The 27,043-nt window shown below is 37.0% G+C and overlaps 1 protein-coding gene across 6 annotated transcripts in view; it reads left to right on the top strand.

The window, feature by feature from the left end:
* VTI1A (vesicle transport through interaction with t-SNAREs 1A) overlaps positions 1–27,043 on the top strand; it is a 354,061-nt gene that overhangs the window by 186,311 nt on the left and 140,707 nt on the right. For 4 of the 6 annotated variants that reach the window (XM_014851157.3, XM_014851156.3, XM_070483237.1 and 1 more), the window contains 2 exons: positions 17,356–17,426; positions 18,108–18,169. In XM_014851157.3, the coding sequence (XP_014706643.1) occupies positions 17,356–17,426; positions 18,108–18,169 (133 nt within the window). Of the gene's footprint in view, positions 1–17,355; positions 17,427–18,107; positions 18,181–27,043 lie in introns of all 6 variants that reach the window. The other 2 variants (XM_014851159.3, XM_014851158.3) reach the window with 1 other exon arrangement.

Here is a 27,043-nt window from a genome sequence, read left to right as displayed (position 1 = left end):
TTAAAGGGAACAATGAGATAAACTATGTAGAAATTACTCATCAGTTACACATCTGGACTGATGTAGTAGCTTCTTATGAAAAAAGTAAAAAGATCTTCCTCCTCCATTGGAGTCAGGGTTTAAGAATAAAAATATGAGAAATGAAAATCAGCTCAAACCTATTCATTCTCATTCCATCTTGCTCCCTCTCTTGTTCTCACTAAGGAAAGAAAGTCAATGGTTTGTGCCAATTTCTACCTCCATGAAACTAGAGAATTTTTTAAACTTGTCAGAAGATCCTATTTATTATATTCAATGGCAATCCTAGGACATGGCAAACTTCTTTGTTCCTGATGGCTTCATTGTCAAGTTTCTGCGAATGGTTCTGGTACCAAGTTCAGAGCACCAGACTCTAAAATGAGTATCATCCACTCATTAAATCACCTTTAGGGTAAACCAACATTGAAGTTCATGAAAACATTGCAAACAGTTCAAAAAGAGATGCATTTTCGTATGGTACTGAAAAATCAAGAATAATTTTGAATTCATTCTGCCTTATTCTGTCTCACTTTTTAAAAGATTTGTTGTTGTTATTCTTTTGGTAGGAGCCTTAAACATTCTCTCTACTCAGCAGTCTTCTTTTTTTATTTCAGTGTTTTGAGCCTCCAATTTTGTAATACAGTTTCTTAAATATGACATTTTGCTTTCAAACAAGAGTTTAGTAGGAGATAAAAATCCCTAATTAACAATTCCTCAGCCTGGGTGAAATGTATAGTGGGTCTGAGTTTGTCGGTGAGTATAAAAATACCTATTAAATCATTTTTTTAATCATCTATCAAGACTTTGAGATTTCTGGTTTCACTTACTGTGTATAACAAATATTTTATTTGTGTTTGGATGTTTGGATATGTGTTATTTTTTAATGTTTCAGTCACTTTTCCTGCACCTGAAGAGGAGAATGGGATTTGCCAGTGATAAATGGGGAAGTTGACTAGCTAACTAATAAAGATTTGTCTTAATCAAGTATGATTTGTCAGAACAGGAGCGCACTGGGGTCAGGGCGCGCGCAATGAATTATACAGCATTCACAGGAGGAAAGGACCCGGCAAGAGACCTCATAAATATGCTGCCATTACCCACTGCTAATTCGTATTCAAAGAGTGCTCTGCACAGCCAGTTTCTAGGTTGCTGAGCTGTTCACCAGCTTCCTGAGCTTTCTGTTTGTGTGAAAAAAGAAGTTTCATTATGTTGTGGCATCATCTGGGTTCTCCCGGTGTATTAGTCCCCAAAACTGAATTGGTACCAATAATTTGAAGTATAGCTTATTACATTACATCGCGTACAGTACTTATTTACTACCTACTATGGGCTCTGCAACATGCTGGACATGGTGGGGAGGATACAGATGTACAAGACACATTCTCTGCTAGATGAGGCTCCAGATGCTTTCTTATAATCCTCTTCAGTATTGTCTCTGTACATTCAACTATGACTACAAGAAAAGAAGCCATCTGCCTTCACATTAAATATGTCCTCCCAGTGACGAGATGCAGAATTTAAAATAGCCCTTTTTATTGTCTGAACTTTGACTTACATTAAATACATAGAAGATATTTTCTTGTGTTTTCACTAAGCTTGACTTTCTAACGTATGATTCACATTCTCATTTGTTTGTATGACTAACTGCTTCAATAGGTTGAATAAGTCTTTTGCCCAGTCTTTATTTTGTAAGTCACTTCTTTGATTTAAAGAGGTTATTGTTTCTTCCCTTCATATTGACCATAATTTTAAGTACTGCTCTGCGGTTCAAGCAACATTCAAAACCACCTGATCTGCCATGTTCAGCTAGAATTGGGATGATGTCCTCCTTAGCTCTAGAAAGTCGACAGAGAGGAGCAGCGCTGTCTTCAGAGTTAGTTTCTTTTATGCTTAAGTAGCCCATTAGATGGTTTTCAGATGACATTATAATTATGACAAAATAGTTTATAGTATCTCGATGTCTAAATTGGGTAGAAAAGATATTGGCATTGTCTTTCTTAATGGAATAACCACTCTAGTAGTTGATGATCCCAGTCCCTTTTTGATGAGACTTATATCCCTATTAGAATAATAATAGTTGTGATAATAATAATTTTAAAAATTGTTTAGGAGTACGCTTTCAGTATATCGAGGAAAAAAATGAATGGACGTTAGACTCCTGCTTCTAAGGATGGTTCCTCCAAGAAAGAAAAGGTTGAAATAGAAAGTTAGGGAAGTCCACTTTATCCATTCCTGCTGTATCAAAGGACATTTTATAGCAATAGGGCTATTATTTGATATATTTCCTGAAACCTCCTGAGAACACTGGCCTCTGCCAGGAATGGAAAAGGGGCACAGTCCTCTGATTTCTGACCATTTAGAAATTGCCATGTCTCCTAACAGGATGTTGACAGTGGAGTATAGTAGAATGTTGAGAATTCTATAGTAATGAAAATTTCTTTGTTTCAGGTGGAAAACAACCCACCAACTCTGTGAATTAAAGACCATAGGAAGGGGCTTGGGTTTGTGGTTGAGCCAGTGCTTACTTAGAACAACATCTGAACTTCAGTGTAGCCAAGTCCTCAGTGAAATTAAATCCTGCCATCCTCATGAGTAACACCGTGAAGATAGTCACAAGGCGATACAGACAGATGGTGGTGAAAACAGACCAGAGAGATAATTTGGTCCCCAGAAATGAGTGATCTTTACATTGGCAGTCACTACTGTCTCCATGAGTGTGCAGTCCCCGCATGTCTCACAAAAAAACAAAAGGCACAGAATCCTGGAGAGGAATTGAGAACTCTGAAATTGAGGGTAGAATAAAGAGTTGGAAAAACAGGTCAGCTGGGACTGGGCAGTAGACCATATAATATGTGAGGCTCTTGGGCCTTAGAAAACTCATCTTGCTTTTCTTTCTTTCAAGTAGAAATAGTCGTTTTTAAATTTTATCTTATACTCTCATGCTTGTATTGGATTTATGACATTCAAAAAGTCATAAAATATCTACCTACCTTTTTTATTATGTGTTTGTCCAAAGTGTTGCTTCAAATTACCAGGCCAGAATGCCTGTGATGTTGGCCATTTATGGGCTAGTCGAAGCATGGTGTGTGTCACTGGCCATAACCATCAGCTCAGGGATCAATCACACATGGGTTTTGAATACTGGCCAACATTAGGCAAATTACTTAACCCCTCTGAGCCTCAGATTCCTTGTCTTTAAAGGGGTTAATAATAATCTACTTCATATGGTGGTTGTGAAGATTAAATGCAGTATCTGTCAAGTGCTTAGCACAGTGGCTGGCATACAATGAAGCAGTCAATAAATAGGAGCCAAAAATAAAAAACCTTCCCTGCAGGGAAACATTCACTGCAGTATTTTACACACAGCCTGTACGCAATAAACTTTTGTTGGATATATATTGAATGAATGAAGGCATTTTTTCATTGCCAAGGGTGTAAGCGTACATGCCTTTTTCCCTCAAAAAAGTCTCATCTCAACTTGTTAATACTCTCACACGGAAGTTTGATGAAAGGCTCAATTTTAGTGGTTCCCTGATAGAGCCTATTGAGATATAATTAAAAATTCTTCTTAGAATTTTGCTAATAAGTTCAATATACAGCTTTGCCAATGAAGCCTAATAAATTGTCTATTGTATTTAGAAACAATAGTGGCTGTGTTTTATTCTGTATTTTAGAAACTCCCAATGTCATAGTGCTTGCTAAGAAAGGCAGACAATAGTAAACTATTTTTTTTAGGAGTTTTACTAAAAGAAGTCTCTAAGTGCGTATTTGATTATGTACTACCTTTCTAAGGTCAAACTGATATTTCAGTTTACAAAATTGAATAATTCTTTCCTGTCCTTCACCTGACATTGACCAGCAGTTGCCATCTGATGAGCTAGATTATCAAAATCCGTATGTATTTAGCCTTTTCTTTAATGTCAGAAGGATAGCATAAATATTAGGAAATCTTTAGCTCCTTCATATCTGTTCTTTTTTTAGGAAGACAATAATTTAGGCTCAGTTTGAATCTTTTATAGGCCATACATCTCAAGTTTAGAAATTACAAAGGTCACATCACCTTAAAATTCTGCCGTAATATACCATCAGATCACCTACCCTTTTTTATTATGCTTCTCTCCACTTGTTCACCAATTCCCTTCTCTTGAGTTTTATTAATTTCTACCTTTCAAAATGTCAGTGTCTAAAACACAGGGCCCTTCTGCTTTAGAGTTATTCAAGAATAAATTATCTCCATCTTTTTGTCTGCTTCATGATATAGTATAAATTCTCCCCTTTAGATTTTAGAGTCCTCTGTAGATTGCTCTGGTTTACTTCTGTGAGTTTGCGTGTGTTTCAGTTAAACTTTATTTACAAAACCAGGCTACAGACTGAATTGGATTAAGGACCCTAGTTTGCAAACTCATACTCTAGAAGAGGGGTTCTCTCAGCAGCATCTGGGAACTTATTAGAAATGCAACTTCTTGGGCCCTGCCCCAGACCTCCTGGGTGTGGGGCCCAGGAATCTGTATTTTAACAATCTAGCTTACTTTTGATTATTGATTGATCTGTGCCCCATCTACTTCCACAAAAAGAAGTGTCTTACAATAAGAGCTCGAGTAGGTATATCAAGAGCAGAAAAAATTAACCCAGGACAGAAGACAGAAGCCAAGAAGGAACAGGAAGATTTGGGCAGGGGCGGAGAAGAAATCCTAGAGAAATGCTTTAACAGTTAAGGATTAAACTCACCCAAAGCTTCCTAGATTCAGGCCAAAGAAGAAAATATGTTGGATTACATAGCTTGCATTGTTCTATAGTACAAAATGAATTATTTCCTGTACTGTCAAAAAAATTTTTTTAATCAGGAAGGGGAGGAAGTGTGGTGGTGGTCTTTAAAAAGACAAACTAAGAAATGTGATGAATCTTATTCTTGAAATCAGCTTGACTAAAGCAGTAGAAATATTCCTTGTTTTGTAATTTCTTTTATTTTTTTATTTTTAAAGATTTTTTTTTTATTTTTTTCCTTTTTCTCCCCAAAGTCCCCCAGTACATAGCTGTATATTCTTCGTTGTGGGTCCTTCTAGTTGTGGCATGTGGGACGCTGCCTCAGCGTGGTTTGATGAGCAGTGCCACGTCCGTGCCCAGGATTCGAACCAATGAAACACTGGGCCGCCTGCAGCGGAGCGCGCGAACTTAACCACTCGGCCACGGGGCCAGCCCCTTGTTTTGTAATTTCTTAAGTAAATCTTATGAGTACCAAAGGTGCAGAGTTAAAGGGGTAAAGTTCTATATGGGGGCCGGATATGTAGTACTAGAGAATTTTGAGAAATGAAGGCCAGCAGTCCTTGACAAAGAATTTAACATGACTTCTAGAAATTTTTAAGAATATACATGTCTGGACCCCACTTCCAGGGATTCTAATTTAGTCAGCCTAGCATGAGGTCTGCACAACTCTGTTTATTAAAAGTTCCATAAGTGTATCTGGTCCAAAAACAAAGAAGGACACCACCAGGTGAGAACTTTGCGATTGACTGTCCACTTCAAATTTCAGTCATCTCATTCAGGCTTTTGAAGGAAATAAATGGCAGAAAACTCAAGAATGAGAGCACTAGGTGAAAAGTGGGTGTTCTCTGTTGTCAGTTGAAAAAAGACCTCCGTGCTGTAGACCCACGATAGCAAATAGGTCTTATCCCCCGTGCTAACTCTCATCAATTGGAGTTGATTGCCTGGAGCATTGCGAGGAGAGAGTTAGTTGCAAGGTATGTTCAGGGGCAATGTGACTGATTAATGATATCTGCCAGATGTTTGGGATTAAATAAAGAGTGGCAGTATGTATGGCATGCATACATACGAATGTTCACTTTGCTCTCGGGACTAGATATGTGGATAGCAGAAGTGACATTTTGTTGGAAAGTTAAAGAAACTGGCTTCTTTTATCCCTCTGAATTTTTATTTCCAAATTTTAATCATTTCTTTAATTTCTGTCACCTTTAATGTCAGTCTTCCTACTTTCTCAATTTTCCCCTCTAAATTTCCAACATGATTTTCCTGCCTGATATTTCTTGAATGTTGATCATCCTTTAAGTCAAACTTTTGTATTTCTTTTGTGTTTGTGTAAGGAAGATTGGCCCTGAGCTAACATCTCTGCCGATCTTCCTCTATTCTGTATATGGGATGCCACCACAACATGGCTTGATGAGCTGTGTGTAGGTCCATGCTCAGGATCTGAACCCACGAACCCTGGGCCACTGAAGCGGAGCATGCAAACCTAAGTGCTACACCACCCTGCCGGCCCCATAACTTTGTGTTTCTTGATGCTCAAATTTAGCAGTGTCAGTGTTCAAGGCCTGTTCCCTGCCTGTAGCCCATTGCCCTGTGTTTCTTCAAACTCAATAAATTTCTGTTTTCTATTTATTCAGTATATCCATGCTCCCTCCTCCTATTTTAACCTAGGTGTCTGCTTTCAGTGTGCTCAGAAGGGTCAAGACATGAAAAAATGCTGTATAAAAATAACATTTTAATTTATCAAATCAATGAAAATATTGGTCTAGGCTTTGAGTTAGGGTGTATATTAGATTTTTTTACATATATAAGTTGTATAGGAAGAAAGTAATTCCTTCCAGATTAAGTCTAAATATTTTGTGCGAATCAAAAACAGCTCTGTGGCTTCCTGCCTCACACCATAAACAAAAATTAAATCAAAATAGATCAAAGATGTATGTGTAAGAACTAAAACTATAAAACTCTTAGAAGAAAATGTAAGGATAAATCTTCATGGCCTGGATTTGGCAGTGGATTCTTGGATATGACCCTAAAAGCATGAGAAATAAAAGAAAAAATAGACAAATTGGACTTCATTAAAGTTAAAAACTTTTGTATGTCAAAAGACACTATCAAGAGAGTGAAAAGAAAACCTATAGAATGAGAGAATATAGTTACACATCATGTATCTAATAAGGGTCTAGGTATCCAGAACATATAAAGAACTCATAATTCAACAGCAAAAAAAACAAGCGAATTTAAAAATGGACAAAGGACTTGAATAGACATTTCTCCAAAGAAGATATACAAATGGCCAACAAGCACATGAAAAGATGCTCAGCATCATTAGTCATTAGGGAAATGCAAATCAAAACCACAATAAGATATAACTTCACGTGTACTAGGATGGCTGTAATTTTAAAAAGGGAAAATAATGTGTGGCCAAGGAAAAATTGGAACCCTCATGCTTTGTTGATGGGAATGTAAAATGTAAAATATAGCCACTGTGAAAAACTGTGTTTTTCAGTTAAACACAGAATTACCACATAATTCAGCAATTCCACTCCTACGCATATACCCAAAAGAGTTGAAAATAATCATTCAAACAAATACTTGTACACTAATGTTCGTAGAAGCACTATTCACAATAGCCAAAAGATAGAAACAGCCAGAATATCCATGAGTGGATGAATGGATAAAGAAAATGTGGTATATCCATACAATGGAATATTACTCAGCCATAAAAAGGAATGATACCCACTACAACATAAATAACCTTGAAAGCATTAAGGTAAGTGAAAGAAGCCAGTTCATGTTTTCAACTCAATGTGATTTCACTAATTTTTAGTATTTAAACCTGAAGATCACAAGCTGTATGTGTCTATTCCTTGTGTATTTATATGTTGACTTGTGTCTATTGCCACATACCAAATCAAAAGGAGAGAAGTGATTTCATCCTTCAGGCCACCTTTCCCTTCTAGCTTCAATTCAAACAGAATAGAATTAAGACCAGAAAAAAAAATCAGGAAAAGGAATGTCAAGGCCAAAACTTCTATTATCATCTGGTATTTGCGTATGATAGTTGAGTTTCTATGATTTTATCTGTCCCTGTTTCCATCCAAAAACCTTGAATAAAGTGCTGAACATGTGTCTCAAGCCAAGTAAATATGTTTTATTCCGTGTGTGTGTGTGTGTGTGTGTGTGTGTGTGTGTGAGAGAGAGAGAGAGAGAGAGTAAGGGGAGAGGTTGGAATGTCATCTCCTGATTACCTGCTTTTCACAGAAACAATAATCAATTCAAATATATTCAATTTTCCATTTCACCTGATTCATTTGTTAAGAATAACTTATTCACTTGCCATTGTGATTAGAGAGTGGAGAAAAGGGGTCAGTGAGTGGGACGTTTTACAATTCTATGTGAGAATTGACCCCTAATTTCTTAAAAGAACAAAACTATACTGAAGTCAGAAGGTTTGGAATGAGAACATAATACTCCTAGGACTTTTTTGCTGTTTGTGTAATTTGTGAAGAACAGAAAGTGATTCCAGTCCCGACCATGAAATCACAGCATACTTCTCTGTAGATGCTGTAATTCTTCTGTGGGAACGATGTTAGGGAATGTGGAGACTGTCTCCTTTCTCACTCTTGCCCAAGTTACTGCAAAAGCCTTTCTTGGCACTGACGTTGTAAATGTTTACTAAAGTATTAGAACGCCTTGTCAGCCACATTGTAATGCATTTTGGACAGGACACTTTTAAATTTATTATTATTATTTTTTTTACTGTCAGGATCTCTGAGTTGGGAGTTGGGAGGCTTAGGTCACGGTTGCAGCTCTGTCGGTAATTAGCAGGGTGACCCGGATGATCTCCACCGCTGACTCCCTGCACCCTCATTGGCTCATCTGTGCAGTTGGTCTTAAGGCTCATATTTCTTCTAAAAATCTGTACTTCTAGTCTTGTAAATTTTCGGAAGACCATATTTTCAAGGTCGGAGTTTCCCAGAAACAAAAATCTCCTGACCACCTGCGTATGTCAGGCACTGCCTCTTAAAATGCTGCATATACTAAGAGCACTAAGAAATGGCCTCATCTTTAAAGTAGTTTACAATCTAATGGGGAAGGAAGAATATATAAGCAAGGAGTCACAGACTCAGATCCTACAACAGCAAAGCAGCAACATAAAGGAGTAGAACAGGCCAGGTGGGGAGGTGGCACGCTCTGTAGTACCTGACTCTTCTAAAAGGGGCAACTATAACTCAGTTCCAGTCTGAGTTTACCATGTGGGAATGGGGACCCAGTTGCCACATATTCCAAATTTCAAAAGAAGCCAGAAGTCCAGCTTTTTATATGAAATTTCCTGTTTAAAAATTTTTTTTGTTGCCAATCAGTTCAGAAATACTTAAAATAGTGTTTCATAAAAACAAAACATGTTTGCTAGCCACGTTAGTTCTGCAGTCCACCCAAGAGTGACTTCTGACTAAGCAGATAGTCAGAATGTTATACATTCAGTGACAGAAATGTGTTCTAGTTCACAAAGAGTAGAGATAGTGGTTAACTCTGCCTATAATGATTTCTAAAAAGGCTTTCTAATGACTTTCTGGTCACTTTTCAATAGTTCACAGCACTTTTTGTTTTTTCAGAATGAGTAATTCATTCAACCTGGAGATCTGGGTGATGCTGAACGGGTCTCCTTCGTCTGTTAAGTGAATACACGTTCAGTAAATTCCGCAAGTGAGCCTTTGGAATGTGTTTTGACAGTTTTGCCCATTCAGGTTTTCTGCTGCTTCGTCTCCTGGCTTTCACATTCTTTAGTGAATTGTGAAAAAAGGGATGTCCTTCCTGCTGCTCTGGTCTTATTTCATAGAATAGAACAGATTCATTCTCAGTTTTGAATGGAGCTGTAATTAACATGGTTCCTTTTGTTTAACAACCTCAATTTACATAGTACCTGCTCATTCCTGAGCATCATTATTGGCAGCACAGCTTCATTGACTGATGTCTGAGGGCTCTGGGAATAGTGTTTGTTAATTATCTGCAGCAAACCAGGTGACTAAGGGAAGGTTCTGCTACCATGACTCTGATGAAAGTAGCGCTGATGATTTTTTTAATTGCTTAATGATAGATTTGATCATCCTAAAGCAAAACGGAATATATACTCAGCTGCTCAGGAGGTAGTGTTAAATCATAATTGCTTTAAAAAAGAAAGAAACCTGGCCCTGCATACTCTTGCTGCATTTCTACTTAGAATGCGTGTTTACCTTCAGTTTATATGAATGTATAATTTTCTGTTAATAACGTCATCATCAAGGTACCTGCAAATATTTTGTACTGCATAGTAAATGCAAAAGTCCTTGGAGGCCAAGCAGGCTACTGTGTGAAGCGGTCCAGTGTTGGAGACTCGGGCAAACTAGAGAGTGTATGACCTGCTTAAAAGCATTTAAATTTGAGTTGTTTGTTGTTTTTAACATTGTCTGGGAGGCAGAGTATGGGAATACGTTTGTGGGCCTGGTTTGGCCCTTGTGTTCTAGTTTGCTTAAATGCTCGATAGAAAAAGAGGCATTGAGATTTTATACAGTCACTGAGTCCTAATATTGTAGAGCCAGAAGGGGCACTAACATTATCTAGTCTAAGACTGTCATTTTGCTTTTAAGGAAACTGAGGCCCAGTTTAGCTAAATTAAACCCCAAACGAATACTTCTTTATTTCTTTTAAGTGGATCTTAAAGACAAAGGGAATTTGGAGATCCTTCTGGAGATGGTATTTCTATATTTGTCGGTACAGTAACCATTAGCCACATGTGGTTACTAAGCACTTGAAATGTGACTAGGGCTATGCAGAAACTGAATTTTAAATTTCATTTAATTTTAGTTAATATAAATAGCCCCATTTAGCTAGTGGGTACCATATTGGACAGAGAAGCTCAAGGATTACAATTTTTATCCATAACATCACAGTCTACCTTGAATAAATATTATGCTACTTCACATGTAATTTAAAAAGGAGTTAATAGTATACTTCTGTTTACCTCCTCTCCAGCCTTTGTGCTGTGCTTTTCATATATTTAATTCTACACATGTTGTTATTATTTTTACTTTATTTGGATCTAAATTCAGTAGATCCAAATTTCCATCTACTATTATTTCCCTTCGGTCTGAAGAATTTCCTTTAACATTTCTTATAGCTCAGTCCTTCTGGATAATTCTCTCAGTTTTCAATTACCTAAAATTATCTTTATTTCATTTTTATTTTTAAAGAATATTTTCACTGGATATGGAATACTAGATTGAAGTCCCCCTACCGCACCCCCAGCACTTTGGGATGTTGTTCCATTGTCTTTTTGCATTGTTTCTGACAAAAACTCAAGCCCTTATTCTTATCATTGCTTTCATGCATGTTATTTGTCTTTTTTCCCTCTGGCAGCTTTTAAGATTTTTAATTATCTTTAGTTTTCAAAGATCTGACTATCATGTGACTAGATGTGGGGGTTTTTTGTATTTATCTTGCTCAAAGCTTGTTGAACTTTTTTGATTTGTGGGTTGACTTTTTTTAAAATAAAATTTAAAACATTTTGGCTGTTATTTCTTCAGATATTTCTTCCATCCTATTCTTTGTCTCACTGGGAATATCTTTTCCTGGGAACCTGATTGTATGTATATAAGACCACTTGTTATTATCTCACAGATTATTGATGCTGTGTTTTTTTTTCAAACTTCTTTCCTCCATCAGTTTGGATAATTTCTATTACCCAGCTTCAAGTTTAATGATCCTTTCTTGTATAGTGAAGTATATTCTATTCAATCCATCCTATGAATTGAATTCATATGCATATTTCTCTATCCTAGAATTTCATTTCGTTCCTTTTTAGAGTTTCCATTTCTTTCTTAAAAAACCCATCTCTTCACCCATTATGTTTACCTTTTTTAATAAATTCTTTAACAGTTAACATAGTTGTTTTAAAATCTTTATCTGCTCCCTCTAATGACTAAGTCATCTTTTGGTCTACTTAGATCAACTATATTTTCACTTCAAGATTCTCTTTTTCCCCCTGCTTTTTTGCCTGTCTTGTAATTTGTACACTATTCTAGACATAGTGTAAAAAATAACAGCAAAATCCGAAATATAAACATTTTGAATTTATTTTCCTCTGAAAGCATTTTATTCTATCTAGTGTTTGATTAATGGCCTGATCAGATTCTTCCCAAAATTAAGTTGAGCTAGTGCTGAGCTGAATCCTTAATTAGACTGGATTCCTCTGAGATTAGTGCACCCACAACCTGTGTCTGTGCTGCTTTTTTAAAAATCTTATCAGTATTGGTTGGTCCACAGTTTCCGCTATTTTTGGTTCCTGTTTGAACTCTGATGCTGTCTCAGAATGAAAACACCATAAGAATGTGTGGTAATATGTGATTTCTCTTTACTAACCAGCCTCTCCTCCACTGCCTCTTCCTTGGCAAATGTGGAGATTAGAGAATTATCAGACCAGGCAGTTTGTTTTTGTGTTTGGAGCTCCTCTAGATTCCATTCTGTCCTGTAAGACTACATTGTCGTATGATGTTTGACTGATTTCTCCACATCCCCAAAAAGTCTCTCAGTGGGAGACCTGTACTCGGCCCGGGCACTTGCCCTAGGTATGAATGTTGCCACGGCTCTTTGCTCACATATGAGGGCCTTGTTTCTCTCTAGAATCCATCAGAGCTGCTTCTTTGCGTCCACTGAACTTCCCCCAGAAAAGAATGGTAATTATTTTGTCTGGGTTTTTCTTGTTTCTATGAGAGTGGTCATTTGCATCTTTCTACATCCTAACTGGAGGCAGAAGTTCCTCACATGTCTTAACTGTCAAATAACGAAGGTGGTGAAGGAACAGTCTTTTCCATTCCCCCACCTTTCCAGGTGTTAGGAATTCAAAAGACTCTCCATGCCTGAGTAACACCCCTACTGAGGACAACCTCCCCACTCAGGGCATGATACCAAAGTCAGTGTCCAAGAAGGTGTGCTAAATGCCAAAGAATGGCTGACCCCACCAGTCTATGAGCAGCTCCCGCTGGGAAAGCTGTATGTGACTTTCTTTGATCTCCTGAAGCATCACGTTTTTACCTTCATTGATTTGGTGGCCAGGGGTTCCCAAGCCATGTCCAAAATTCAGTACTCCAAATTGTTAGGAAATATTACTTTGTGTTTTTCATCTTTCTGGTTAGTGTTCTGCAATATACATATGAAAACACATGCTTCCAAAATGGCTCTTTTACAGTATTTCTATGCACTCCTACACTTCACAGAAGTCCCCATATGCAAACAATAGCTGGATAATTGTGAATGCCTTTTACCTGTTACTAAAATTGCTAATGAAGTTTTTGAGTGCCAGCAAATGACCTTACCTTTTCTTAGTTCTTTAGAGAAGACTTAACTGACTGTCTTCATTTTTTAAAATAATTTTTTGGAAATCACATCCTTAATAAAGTTTGGGAAAATAAAGTAAATTTAAGTGTGCTGAGGAATGATCATTATTTTCTGGTGAGTGCACTACTTATGGCATAATGGCTAAAATCGTTTTTTAATATTTTGAATTTATCAAATGGAACATTTTCTGGAGAATTATATTTGAGGCTCTTTCCCTTTCAGCCATGTTTATATTATGATATGATATGAGCTTCAGTCAGTTCTCTCTTCTTATAGAGAATATTTTAATCTGCTCATCTCCAAAATACAAATCCAACAAATGTTTTTTTAAAAAGTTAATTCATGTCAGTCTTATGATGGTTCAGGTGGCATTAATATTTTATGAATGGAGAGCAATGATGCTTTCATTGGTACAAGCTTCTCAAACTAGGTCTTTCTTATCTTTTGTGATGCCAGGCCAGTCCTTCAGGAAGTGTCTTGCTAGATTTGTAGTTCCCTGCTTCCTTCATTATTTTATGGGGCAGGAAAGTGTTGAATGCCTATTGTATATACCCGCCACCCAAATATATTGAAAAGAAGAGGAAATGTTAGCCAAAATCTATTTTGTAGATTGTGACCCAATAAAAGGGGCCACGGATCAAGGATATGATTCATTCTGGGTAATTTCGGAAACAAAAGCTCACTTTATAAGTTTGAATGCCATACTCCCAGGATGATTCCCAGGACCCCTGTGGAAAGGATAGAAGTGCAGGAAGGAACTTTCTTTCCAGGAATTCGTTTATCATGCTGATACTGACATGTAGAATTCCAGCATACAGCATCAGTTTTGATGTTCTTTTGTGCTTCCCATTATTTCTTACTCTGAGGAGGATCCTCACAGTCAACAAGTGCAGTAGTTATAAAATTTATGATTTTTCAAGTTATTTCAAGAGACGCAGTATGGCTATTCCCATTCTAAAGGCACTGTGAAAGTCTAAAGAACTGAAAACTCTAGACTCAGTTTTGCATTGGTTTAGGCCTATGAGCTTGCGTTCTTTCTTTATTGGTGTTTTTGGTGAGTGCTTACAACTTAAATTAAATTATTCAAGAAAAGTAAACCAGACAATGTTACTAATTTTTTGATGAAATGATCCCTAAATGTCTAATAATATTATGACCAAGGATAGTCTATTTAAAGAATAATCCCCTCTAATTTCTTGTCTTGTTTTGGTTTGGTTTGATTGGGGTAGGGGAACATATAATGAAAAAACCATATATAACTTTCTTTGCATCAATTTTTTTCATTCTATAAGAGTGAGCATTTTCTAATATGCTTGGCCTGGAATTTTCTTTATTGTGGCATTAAAATTGAAAGTAGCAAGTAAGAAATAAAAAAATAATTTTGTTTCCAACAATTGCATGGTGTGTGTGTTAATACCAGGACGTGGGCCCTCTTGCCAGTATCTCTTCTCCTGCCAGATGGGGTTAGAACTTTGTATGCTGAGATATTTCCCAGGAGGCAAAGAGGATGTGGGAGAGACTTATGACTCCTGAAAAGGCCTGAGCTCTTTACCTCTGGTTCCACTGATTCCTTTAGTAGCAGACTATAGATCCATTCAGAGTAGACTTTTTCCCCTGGCAAACCTGATAGACTTGTGGATGTATTGCCTGCATTCCAATGTTGACTTCTCCAGTGCCACACTTGATGTACTTTGGGAGCAGGACTAGATCACAAACCGTTCATATTTTCATATTCATATTCATATTTCATTTTTCACTTTATTTCATTTTTTTATTGCTTTATTCCTGCCACAAATACTAGGAACGTTATGCTGGTGACAGACACCATGGTAATAACCTATTTCCTATTCGTTTGAGATAACATATTATAATACATCAATCTTGATAGGAGGAAAATATATAACTAGTGTTTTGTTGATAATTACAGTATTGGTGGTGTTCATAGCTTTAGAGATTTTAAGTTAAAAATGAATTAAAACTGCTATGTTATATTAAAGGAATTCAATATGACAGTAATACCTAATAGAATGACAAAATTGAATATTGTAGTTGTTATGCAAAAAAAGAAAAAGTTCAATTCTAGTTGTTTCCTGCTTCTCCATTATTGGTATCATCTTCCACTTTTATGATGCCTTCACTGGGAACCACGTATCTTATTCAGTTTTACCTTAAGGATAAATTGTATGGAGTTAATAATAAAAAGCTAACATAAATCTGAGAGGAGAGATTATACTGGGAAGGTACTACCCTGGAAAGAATTTTCAGAGTTTGTATAGGTGTCAAAAATATATTTATGTTATTGTATTTAAGCATTTTTTATTATTTAGATTTCTCTATCATGAAAGGAATGTATGGTCCTTTTTCTGATATGCCATGAAATACAAACTCTAATGTCACATTTGCCTTTTAACTGCTACATCTTCACTAATAGCACGGAAGATCATGAGTGAAAGGGCTTGATCTAGTTTACTAGTCGTGTCACCAGCATCTACACCTGACACAGAGTGAGGGCTCAGGATAATTTATTCAATGCATTGATTCTCACATACTGTGCAATTACATGCATTTGTACAGTACCCTGTAACTTTCAAAACATTTTTACTTAGGTTATCTTATTTGACAATAACAACAATTTTTGAGAAGGATAGGACAGATATTTCATCTTATAAATAACATTGCAATTCAAGTTGTTTATGACAGACCTAGGGTAGGAAGGGGTCAATGTCATAATCATCCATTGGTTTTTTATATCAATCATCATCATTCAATAAATGCTTACTATTGTTATAGGCCAGTCACTGTGCTAAATATTTTAACTGAATCATCTTATTTAACCCTTACAACAACCCCGTGATATAGAAATATTCTTATCCCCATTTAGAGATGAAGAAACGGAGGCACAACAAAGGTAGGTAACTTATGTGAGGCCACACAGCTATTAAGTGTCAGCACTGGGATTTAGGCTCAAGCCGTGTGAGCACACAGCCTAAGCTCTCAATGTGGCCTAACCACTGCGCTACAGTTTTTAGGATGTCCTTCTAAAAAGTTGGTCAGTGTGTATACATGAGCCAAATAACTACCATGGTGACTTCTTATGACTTTATTAAATTATTTGCTATTATTGTAATGGATGCTTGTTGAATGTTTCTATAAGTTTATAAGGCAGAAATGATTGTTGTTATAGGTTATGGGTAAAGAGACAGTGTAAGAGAAAAAAAGAAAGAAAGAAATATAGAATAAGGTAGTCAGACAGGTTGCCAAGATTATAAGAGAGAGAGATTGGAATTCTTCTATTATAGAATAAAGCACCTCCCAGGTGATGGAGAATGAGTTGGGAAAAAATTTATTCAGAGCAGCTCAATGTTTGTCAGGTCAGGAGATACCTACAGTCTTGTAGAAGGATGTGCAGACAGAGGAAAACTGAACAGTGCCAACCAATTGGGATGATCACGGCAGGGGGAAACCTCATTGGAACTCAGCAGTGTGGCTTATTAATGAATGTTCTAACCTGCCTGTACCAGTATAAACGTTTGGAAGTTCTGTCTCCAGCTGGAGCTCTCCTCAACTACTTTTTAAGAAGTGCACCTCACCCTGACTCAAATACCCCAGCCGCTGAGAACACACTAAACAAGCCATTGCTCCAGGAGGGCACAAGCCTAGAGATAGTTCCATTACCAGTAAGGTGCAGTAGTTGAGAGTATGAGGACTGTTTTTGTGGGGCAAATACATTAAATCAAAATCATTCTAATTGGAGTTTGACTTACATATGCAAAACAGTGTGATAATGAAGTCGGGAAGGTAGAGCAGGTTCATTAACCTTATTTTTAACCTGTAAACACCAAAGGCTATGTTCCAAGATGATAAAATAGTGGAAAGACCTCCAGACCTAGGCTCTCCTCTATCTTAGCAGATAGTGTGCTGGGCTGGCCTTGGGCAAGTCATATCACCTCTAAATTGTCATTGCCATAGTCATGTTCTATAGGTTGAATTATAAATCACATTTAATTATACCTCAGATAAATAGGCAAGTTTATCAAATAGTTTTTTAATGTTTTTCAAAGGAACAAATTGAAATAGGTGTCTGATATACAACGTCTATTTCTTTAACATTGATTTTGCACCTGTTGTCATTTGGTACTTCTGAAGGTTGTTCTCACTTGCGCCCAAAGTCATCTTTTCTTGCTCACATTTTCTTTTCCATAGAGCAAATTGGCCAGGAGATGTTGGAAAACCTCAGTCACGACAGAGAAAAGATACAGAGAGCACGTGAAAGAGTGAGTAGAAGTGGTACAGTCTTTTTACAAATTCAGTAAATGATGAGACGTAAAGTAAACGGTCTTTGGCACATGCGTAGACATTGACAGTTATGTAGATGTAAGTACATCTAAAAATGGCTAGGGTGAAGGAGGGATGGAGAGTCTGGGGAGAGGGAAAAAAAGAGCAGGATGGAGAAAGAATAAGCTGACTCTTTATGTCCCCCCCCAACCAGAATGCTCCCAGGTAGAAATTTTATTTAGCTCTATAGCTGAGAAGAAGGTCATTGGGGGAGATTTTGAAGCATGTCAAGTCTTTCAGAGTGAAAGCTGTAAGATACCTCATCCTCCCTCAATTCTTTTGTTTCCATTTATATTTCTAGGACTGTGCACGTTCATAAATGGAGATTAATTACCAGATATTTATTAAACTTTGTCTGCCTGTGAGACATTTGCTTTTATATCCAGTTCAAATATCCAGTTTAAAGCTCCTGGGATTTTCTGTTATGTGTAATTTTCTAAATTTAAGAATTTTCAGAGATTGTAATAGGTGTCAAAAATGTATTTTCGTGTATTTAAGCATTTTTTATGGATTGGATTTTTCTATCATGACAAAATTATTGTTTGCCAGTGCACTTTAAAAATAATCCGAGTGCGTGAAGTTTGATTTGTTTTGTTTTAATGCTGCTTTTCTCCTCCTAGCTGCGGGAAACAGATGCTAACTTGGGGAAGAGCTCCAGGGTTCTGACAGGGATGTTGCGAAGGTAAGAGCAAGGTAGGGACTTATCTTTCTCTCTCTGTCTTCCTTGTTTTAAAGTATGTTTTTCATCTGGTTGCAACTGGGCATTTTTGAGCCATGCAGGCTTCTGCTCTTAGTACCCCGTGTCAAGACCTTTTGAAATGACAGAGCACTGATATTAACTCTTGTTTGGACGGAAACACACACCGAGTAACTTAGATTAGAGAGAAGGTTTGAGCTAGGGGGGTTACCTAAAGCTATGGAAAAAATTAGGGTTAGACATGAAGTATTTTTTCATAGCCTGAGGAAGTCCCCATGGCAGGAGCAGACTCATTTTATTTTCTATTTCGATAGCCTCCTTCTTATAGAGGGAACACAGGCCTGCAGTATCAGGAGCACACTCGGTATTAGCTTTGCTCTCTGTTGCCTTATTTTCATTTCTTTTTTAAGAGATAACTGTTTGGGGAAACATTTCAATTTTATGTATACTTAAAGGTGATTTTTAAAATGTAAAGATTATCTGAATAATCTGAATTCACATGTGCAAGCAAACAAATGTTAATGTTTTATATGTGTAACTAACCTTTGATTGATGGAAAATACTCAGGAGAGTATGTGAAAATAAATGAATGAGTGTACATAATATTCTATATTCTGGTTGTTTTAGAGGGGAGTGAGAAATGTTTTTATTGTTCTGAAAATTGGTGCCAATTTTCGCCTATGTATATTCAGCATGGAATTATTTTACATTCAGAATCTACCAAATAAGAGTATCCTCTAGCATAACCTTCAGTTTGAAACTGTGAATAGAAGTGTGAATGAGGAATGTTGAGAATCGGCTCTAGAATAGCTTAATTGGAATTTTAAAGAGAATCTTGTTTATCATTGATACCATAGAAACAACTAGAAAAGACAAGTAAAGTCTTCTCTGATCATATCTCTATATATAATAATTTGCTAAAAGTATGTTTGCTGTCTTAGAGATTGATTGCATAAGAACCAATCAAATGTGTAGTTGCCTAGTGTTCTGTAGGCCAATGTGGCCGATGTGATTTCTCAGTCACGCTGATCAGTCATTGCCAACCAACGTGGACCTAACTCCACGTGCCTCTCCTTTTCCTGCACGCACAGTCTCAATTCAGGACCATAAACCACCAAATGCTCTGATTAAGAGTAATCTGTAAATGACCTAGAAAAACTCAAAATCCACAGAGGAGTGGCGATTGAAAGGAATGCTTCAATGCCTATAGACAATAAAAAAGAAAAAAAGGAAGAAATCCTCTACTGCTTCCCTGGGAGGGCCCCTGCGATGTGAGCTGTAACGAATATTCTGCATATGTCTCCATTTTGTCAAATCTCATTAAAGAGTCCTCCTGCTTTATGTCAATTGAGCTGTCTAGAAATCATTCATCATTTTTAGTGTAAGAAAAAATCATGCGGTTATTTAAATAATATCATATTAATGTTAAAGTTCAGCTGTCATTTAATGGTATGGCTTAATCAGATGTAGCATTTAGGAAAAATAGTTTATTCAGGCTCCACGTGGCTTTCAGGTTGGCAGATTCAAATAAGGATTTATGGGTTTCTAAACCAATGTATTTCTGTCCATGTTTCTGCTTGATGTACCTCACCCTTTTGTGCAGGACACTGCAGACAGTTATTTCAACAAATAAAGCATCTCCTCATATTGTGTTTGAATAAATTTGGAAGTCATTTAGAGAGGGTGAAGCACAAACAACTTCTACAACCTTTGACTGGGCCTTCTGTAGGGAAATCACGCTAACGCGGTTGTTTCATAAGCTTGCAGAGGAAAATTACTCTGCTGAAATCTACTTGGAGTTCTCTTTGTAGGCCAACTCAGTCAGTCACCAGCTCGTCGCCTTTTGGGATCTATGTAGAATATAAACAGAAATAAAAATCCCCAGATAGACAGCACCTTACTATGTCTGAGCCAAGGAAAGGCTTAAGTCCACCTGTGCATTAGGGTGACTGTTTATTAGTAGGCACAACTGGGCTCTTGGTATCAGCCAAGGTGCCCAGGTACTTTTCATCAATGCTGTAACCTAAGTCTGGGAACCAAATGCAGATAAGTGGTTTTGTTTTAGTTTCTAATTACTCTCCCACATGATATACAATTTATTTTGGACTTGGGGAAAGGCAAATATATTTTATCAACTTCTTTACTTCATTATTTTTTATTATTCCCTGGGAAAACAGTCTGGAGAAATGGAACTAGAGTTTAGGTGCCAAAGTCTTTCATTTAATGCTCTGATGTTGCGTCGTCTGTTACCTCCCCCCGTTCCACAGCATTTACTTCCAGCACTGGGGAGGTTTTATTTCAGAAAGAGAAGTCACATTCTCTTATCAAAACTGCATAGCTACATCATGTGTCAACAGGTGCTTCTGATTTAGGAAAAGTTGTAATATTGAACCATATGCTCATCCGTCACCTTCACAAAATGTATAAAAGAAATGAACGTCCTCTTTGTGCAGGGTAGGTGTTTACCTGCATGCAACATAAGCTTATTTTCATATGATAAATTCTGTATGACTGAGAATAGTTAAATATTCTACAAATATACCAAACCAAGAAATTATTTTATTTAAAAGAAACACTACCGATTATTTTTAATTTTTTAAAGTTAAATTGTTTTTTAATTTGTAAAATGAACAAAAATGGCATGCCATGGCCCCTTATTTGGGTAATTTTACTTATATTGATTAGTCTATTGTGAAGACAACTGAAACCAGTGTTCCATTAGTGCCAAAGTCTGGATGTAAATCCACCTGATTATCTGTAAGACTGACCAAAAGCAGAGAGGGTAATAAAAATGAGTAAGGGGCAGCCACTCCATTCAGGCTTTTTAATCTTTGATCAACTTCAAATGAGGTGAAAATTCTGTTTCCTTCCTCCCTCCCTCCCTTTCTTTCTTCCATTCTGCCTTCCTTCCTCCCTTCCTCTCTTCCTTCCTTCTTTCCTTTCTTTTTTCTGCTTATTCACTTCCTCAGCAAATAATTAATGCCTGTGTACAAGGCCTTGGGGATCCTCAAATGAAACCCATTTAATCCTTGCCTTCAGAGTGCTTCTGTGTGGTAGAGAATATGTGCGTATAAAATGCTGTGAGAATTCATAAAATTATCCATTTCTCAAGGAAGCTATTGAAGATTCTACACCTCCAGTTAATCCTTGCTGGTCATTAAAAAGGGCACAGGACAATAAATAACCAATAGAAAATATGATTTAAAAAGCTATAAAACCAGTGTGTTTGAAAAAAATTAGAGAACTGGAAGGTGATTTATGGAATCATAGCATGAACAAGTTTTGAAAGAAACTAAACTATGCAGAAAATATTGAGATATATCTAGCTTAGTGCGATAGCAGCTGATTCAACCAGAAGAAGTCAATAAATTATTCTGCATGTAACTACACTATACATATTACCAAAAGAAAGCAAACAAAGGAGAAAAATTGGTCCATTCAAAATTATAATAGTAGTAAAACTTGACATCAGAATGCAGATATAGCTGATTTCCTGGAAAGTAATTTTTCTTCAGGCTTGACATAAGATGGAGAGCTACCTAGGGACAAACTGGTCATTTCCTGACTATGTAGAGAGAGTTTTAAATAAGTGGTATTCAGATAATAATGAAAATGGTCATGAAACAAATGACCTCATTCATGTAGTGTCTGGGGCCAAAGAAATGGATTGTTCATTGACTTTCACAAAATTTGATTATTATAATTGGTTATCTTAAAGTGTCACCGTAGCACTGAGAGACGTAAATGTTGTTCTTCATATATTTGCATGGATGTGCATGTTTGTGTGTGTTTTTTTCCCAATACATTTAACTGGGAAGTCTTATCAGATCCAACAGTGCTGGCTATCAGTGAAAATGAAAATAGAAGTTTTCCAGATTTTCAGTCGGGAAACGAAGGACATCATGATTGTATTTCTTTTTACTACTGAAGAGTGAATAATTTATCCGTAAGAGTGTATTGGTTTCTAAAAGTATCTGAAGGGTTCCTTAGAAATGTAACAAAGTTATAATTTGAGATCTCCATTGACATAAATTTGGAGGACATGTTACTAATTTATGTTGGCTCATTGACTGCATATATATACTGGCAAAAGTCTTACAAAAAGAAATGGCATATATAATATTTTTTAAAAACACCTTTTTCTGTATGATTACCTTAGTATCAAATAATTTCCTCTCTCCTGGACACTACCTATATTTGCCCCTACTATTTCTACAAATTAAAAAAATCAGAATATTTCCTTCAGAAAGTGAGTGCTGTTTATCCTTCCAGCATGCATGGAGTAACTTCTTAAGCATGTAACTGTTGAGAGGTCTTTTGCAATTAATCTGTAATATCAACAAAGCAGATGGTATTAAATGCAGTTGACCTAACTAGCACTATTCATACATTACTATTTAACACATGTATTTTTGCTAGAGCTACTTCTGAGTCAATCTGGGGAATAATTGCCACCCTTCATTGCTATCACATTTTACATTTTAAATATGATTTTGTTGCTTTGGTAGAATGACAGGTAAAACATCAGGAAAACTTAAATGTACTGTCAGAATGATTCCTAAGGGTAAGCATACCAGAAATACCAATGCAAGACCTATAAGCAACAGAAATATAATTTTTTTAAACCAACAGATTTATTCTTAAAGAAATAGGCCATGACTTCTCTAAAAGTTCATTCTTTCCCCCACCCTTGTTTTGCCCAGGAAGATTTTTTTATATTTTAATTGTCCTTATTACAATGTCTCGAAAATTCAACAGTAGAGAGTTTTCAAGACTTGTGAGAAAAATGTCCTTGAGAATTTACTCTCGACTTTTATGCAGTGAACAGTGTGTCTTCTCTCACAGTACCTTATATTTACATTTTACCTTTTCTCTCGTTTTTTTTTTTTTTTTTTTTTTTTGCTTTTCTCAGTTTATCTCATTCCTCTTTCTTGGCTTGTTTTTACTAGTGATGAACATGGGTCCTGACCTGAAATTAGTATAGCAAAATCTTAATGTCTAAGATATTCTTCCACTTTTAATCAAGCACTTATTCTTTCAGAAAAAAATGACTGTATTTGCTTCAGATTCTTTAGACTTAACAGATTTAGGATCTGAGCTTAGAATAATGCTACAAAGAGAATTTAAAAAAAAATCTTGGTCCCTTTTGTGTGAGTAAATTTCTTGCTATATTCTTGACTCATGCCTTTGTCCTATGACCTCTTCAAGACTGACGTGGGTGATGTTTATACCAAACTAAAGAATGACTTTAGATTTCTTTCTATATATTTCTTTTTTAATAACATTCTTGTAGCTTTAAATGTAGAATATTGGTCCTGTGTCAGACATGTGAATGCAGCATGTAGAGTTATCATCTTGGGTTTCTTTATGTATGTTTCTCTTTCAATAACATTCTTGCAGCTTTAAACATAGAATTTTGGTTCTATGTCAGACGTTTGAATGCAACATCTAAAGTTAGCTATCAGTGATAACTCTACCAGCGGCCCTAAGTGTGTGTCTGACCCTAACCGTACTTCACACACATTATCTGACTTAAGAACCCTGTGGAGGAAGCACCATGTCCCCATTTTACAGATGAGAATAACTGTGCTTAGTGAAGTAAACTATCTGTTGTCGCATACATAGAAAGCTACAGAATGAGGATATGAACTTAGCTTGCTCTTTTGAACATACTATACAAAAGGCTCTCAGAGCCAGTTTTCACTAACTAGTGGTGAAATGAGAAGAATAAAAACAAACTGGTGAGTTTTTGTTATGCAAATTGTTACTGTTATATGCTGTGTTATAATTCCATTTCTTCTGTAAAATAATTTCGGTAGTGAACAATTTCCTTAAAATAGCCAATTGTCATAGCAAACGGAAAAATAAATACTTGGAAGTATAAAACGTTGGCAACCATATGTCAGTTTCCCTCCCTTCTCCGCCTCCCCCCACATTTTACTGCTCTGGGAAGTTCAGAATTTCAAGACCTGTTATTATACGTTATACTGTATCTTTTAGTAACAAGGACACTGCTACTTATGCACTCACTGATAGCTCCTGGGTGGCAGGCACTGGTCTAGGCACTTGCTGCACATTATCTTATTTCATCTTCGCGACGACTCTGTAAGGCAGCTATCATTACTCCCGTTTGAAGAAAGAAGGAACTGTTGTTAAATATCCTCCAGCTATTCCTGAGCAGTCTGCCTCCACAGCCTGTTCTTCCTCCTACACTGGACTGTTACCCTTCTCCTATGGAGCATTAGTAGCCTCACAGACAGTCAGACAACTGGCCTGGATGGGCAGACAATTGCTCTTGAACGCAATGAACAAGCCCTACCAGATCCCACTATTTAGGATGGGCTGAAAGCACTTGGTCTGCTCTGTGCGGACTCAAGCTGCCGTGTACCAATGGAGTCCCAAGGGGATGTGTTTTTAAGGAGTCCTTTAGAATTATTCTATTTTTGAGCATAGACTGTGTGGCATTAACTAGAACCAGCAACAGGGTGCAGGAGGCGAGTCTGCAATTTCCTTCACCTCCAGTGTTCGACAAGTATCACTGTTAGGAAATTTTATTTTTAGATATAACTTTGTAAAACCTGGAGCCTTACTCTCATTGGAGAAAACAATCTCGCTTTTATTTAATTATTCAAAATGAAATTTCTGTGTATGCCTCAAGAGTCTATGCCTTAGTGGATAAGAAGTAGGCTCTGGACCTGACTCTGCCAATCTCATTCTCTGTACCTCAGTTTCCCTGTCTGTAAGGCAGGGATGACAAAATTCTTATGAGGGTTAAATGAGTCTGTACATGGAAAGTACACACAGCAGTGCCAGATACATAGTAAGATTTCAAGAAATGTTGAAATGTTGATTATTGTCATCATCATTGCTAAAAAAAAAAAAAAAGCCTGGGAGAAACGACCAAAATCAAAATGTTAATTAGTAGTTATTTTAGATTGATAAATTTTAAATGGATGTTTTTAAGTTTATTTTCCACTCCCAGATTTCCCTAGTAATTTTTATAAAATTAAAAACTAATAATAATAGTCAAATCCCATTATTCTTTCATGTCCCTTTTCTGTACTGGGACCACCACTCTCCGTCCCCACTCTGACGCTCACTCAGCAACGCTGCTTGAACTACCCCAGCGCAGGCAGAGTACTGCTCGGAGCAGAGCAGCCCTCCAAGCTCAGGCCTGCCCTCTCATTTGGACAGTTCAGGGAAGGAAGCCTCCTCGTCGTTGGTCTCTATGCCTCTTCTTCCCATCTTGTGTCCTTGTAAATATTATTGGCCACTTTATTTTCCAAAGTGCAAAACTAGTTTCTTCCCTGCTTAGAAGGCTGCCAAGGTTCCCTGTCGCCTGCTGACACGTGTCCTCCTTAGTCTGATCTCCAGGGTCTTTCAGTGAACATTCTAGCCTTCTTTGGGGCTCCTCCCTCTGGGTGGACCCCATGTCCCTACTAGAGTTAACTACTTCCCATCTCCAAAGCTAGCCTTAACTCTTCACTAATTCTATACCTTTGCTTTTTCTGTTACTTCTACCCAGAATATTCTCTTTTTCCCACCTGTCTTAGCTAGAGAATCTTCTGGATGCAAGTGACAGAAACCCAAATCAAATTGGCCATAAACCAAAAAAAAAAAGGAAATATGTTATCACATGTAACTAAATAGTTCAAGGGCAGAAGCAACTTCAAACACAGTGGAATCTAAGGGTTCCAACAGTGCCATCAGGACTGGTCTTGCTCTCTCCATCTCTCAGCTCTGCTCTCTATTGTATTGGTTCAATCCTTTGTTAGGGTTTCTCCTTGTAGAGACCAAGGTTTTGCCAACCATCTCAGTGACACCTATTGAATATAGCACTTTTTTCTTCCCACTAGTTCCAACCAAAGTTGTATCTTAGAGTCTTATTGGTTCTGCTTGGCTCAGGTTAGGTAAAAATCCCCTTAATTTATGATCTGATGTTTTAGACCTGGGACCTCATGCAGGGACAGACACTTGTACTGAGAATAGACAAAGCATAGTTCCCTCAGAAAAATCCAGGAGCTTTTACTAGAAAGGGGAATAGATACTGGGTAGACAAACACAACAGATATTATCTTCGGAATGTTCCAGATGAACTTTTATCTGTACTCTAGATCTCAGGTGAAATACCACTCTGTCCATCAAGTCTTTGTGAGTCTCCCAGCCAGAAATTATCTGTCTTTGCTCTGATCCTTCACACTAGTTTGTACTTCTACCAAGGCACTAGCATCTTCTGCTCTGCATTGTATATATTGGAGTTATTAGCAATTGTGTCTTAATTTTCTCCCAGATCTTTTTTATCCCCTATCTTATCCCCAAAAAGATTTTATATAGTTCCCCACAATATTGTGCAACCAGCTGAAATGAATAGGGGAGAACATCCAGGTGAAAGAGATCAAACAAAATGAGGGAAACACCTCAGTACCCCTAAGACTTCCCACAGACGCCTGTACAGATTATCCAGACAGGCTGAAAATGTCCTACCTAAAAGCAAAGCAGAAAGCAGAGGATCCACAATGTTTTATAAGATGAAAAGAACCCTTGGTTGAGGTCAAGCATAGCCTTTCTTTTTTGTTGTTGTTTTATTTTATTGAGGTCATATTGGCTTATAACATTGTGTACATTTCAGGTGTACATTATTATATTTCAGTTTCGGTATAGACTGCATCATGTTCACCACCAATAGTCTAATTTTTGTCCCTCACCACACATATGTGCCCCTTTACCCCTTTCGCCTTCTCCCTGTCCCCCTCCCCCCGCCAGCAGCCATTAATCTGTTCTCTTTATCCATGTGTTCCTTTGTCCTCCACGTATCAGTGAAATCATACGGTGTTTGTCTTTCTCTCTCTGACTTATTTC

This window comes from Equus asinus, chromosome 2, assembly GCF_041296235.1.
Source record: "Equus asinus isolate D_3611 breed Donkey chromosome 2, EquAss-T2T_v2, whole genome shotgun sequence".
Classification (NCBI taxonomy): Eukaryota; Metazoa; Chordata; class Mammalia; order Perissodactyla; family Equidae; genus Equus; species Equus asinus.
Note: the sequence above shows the minus strand (reverse complement) of the source record. Positions and strands in the feature narration are given on the sequence as shown.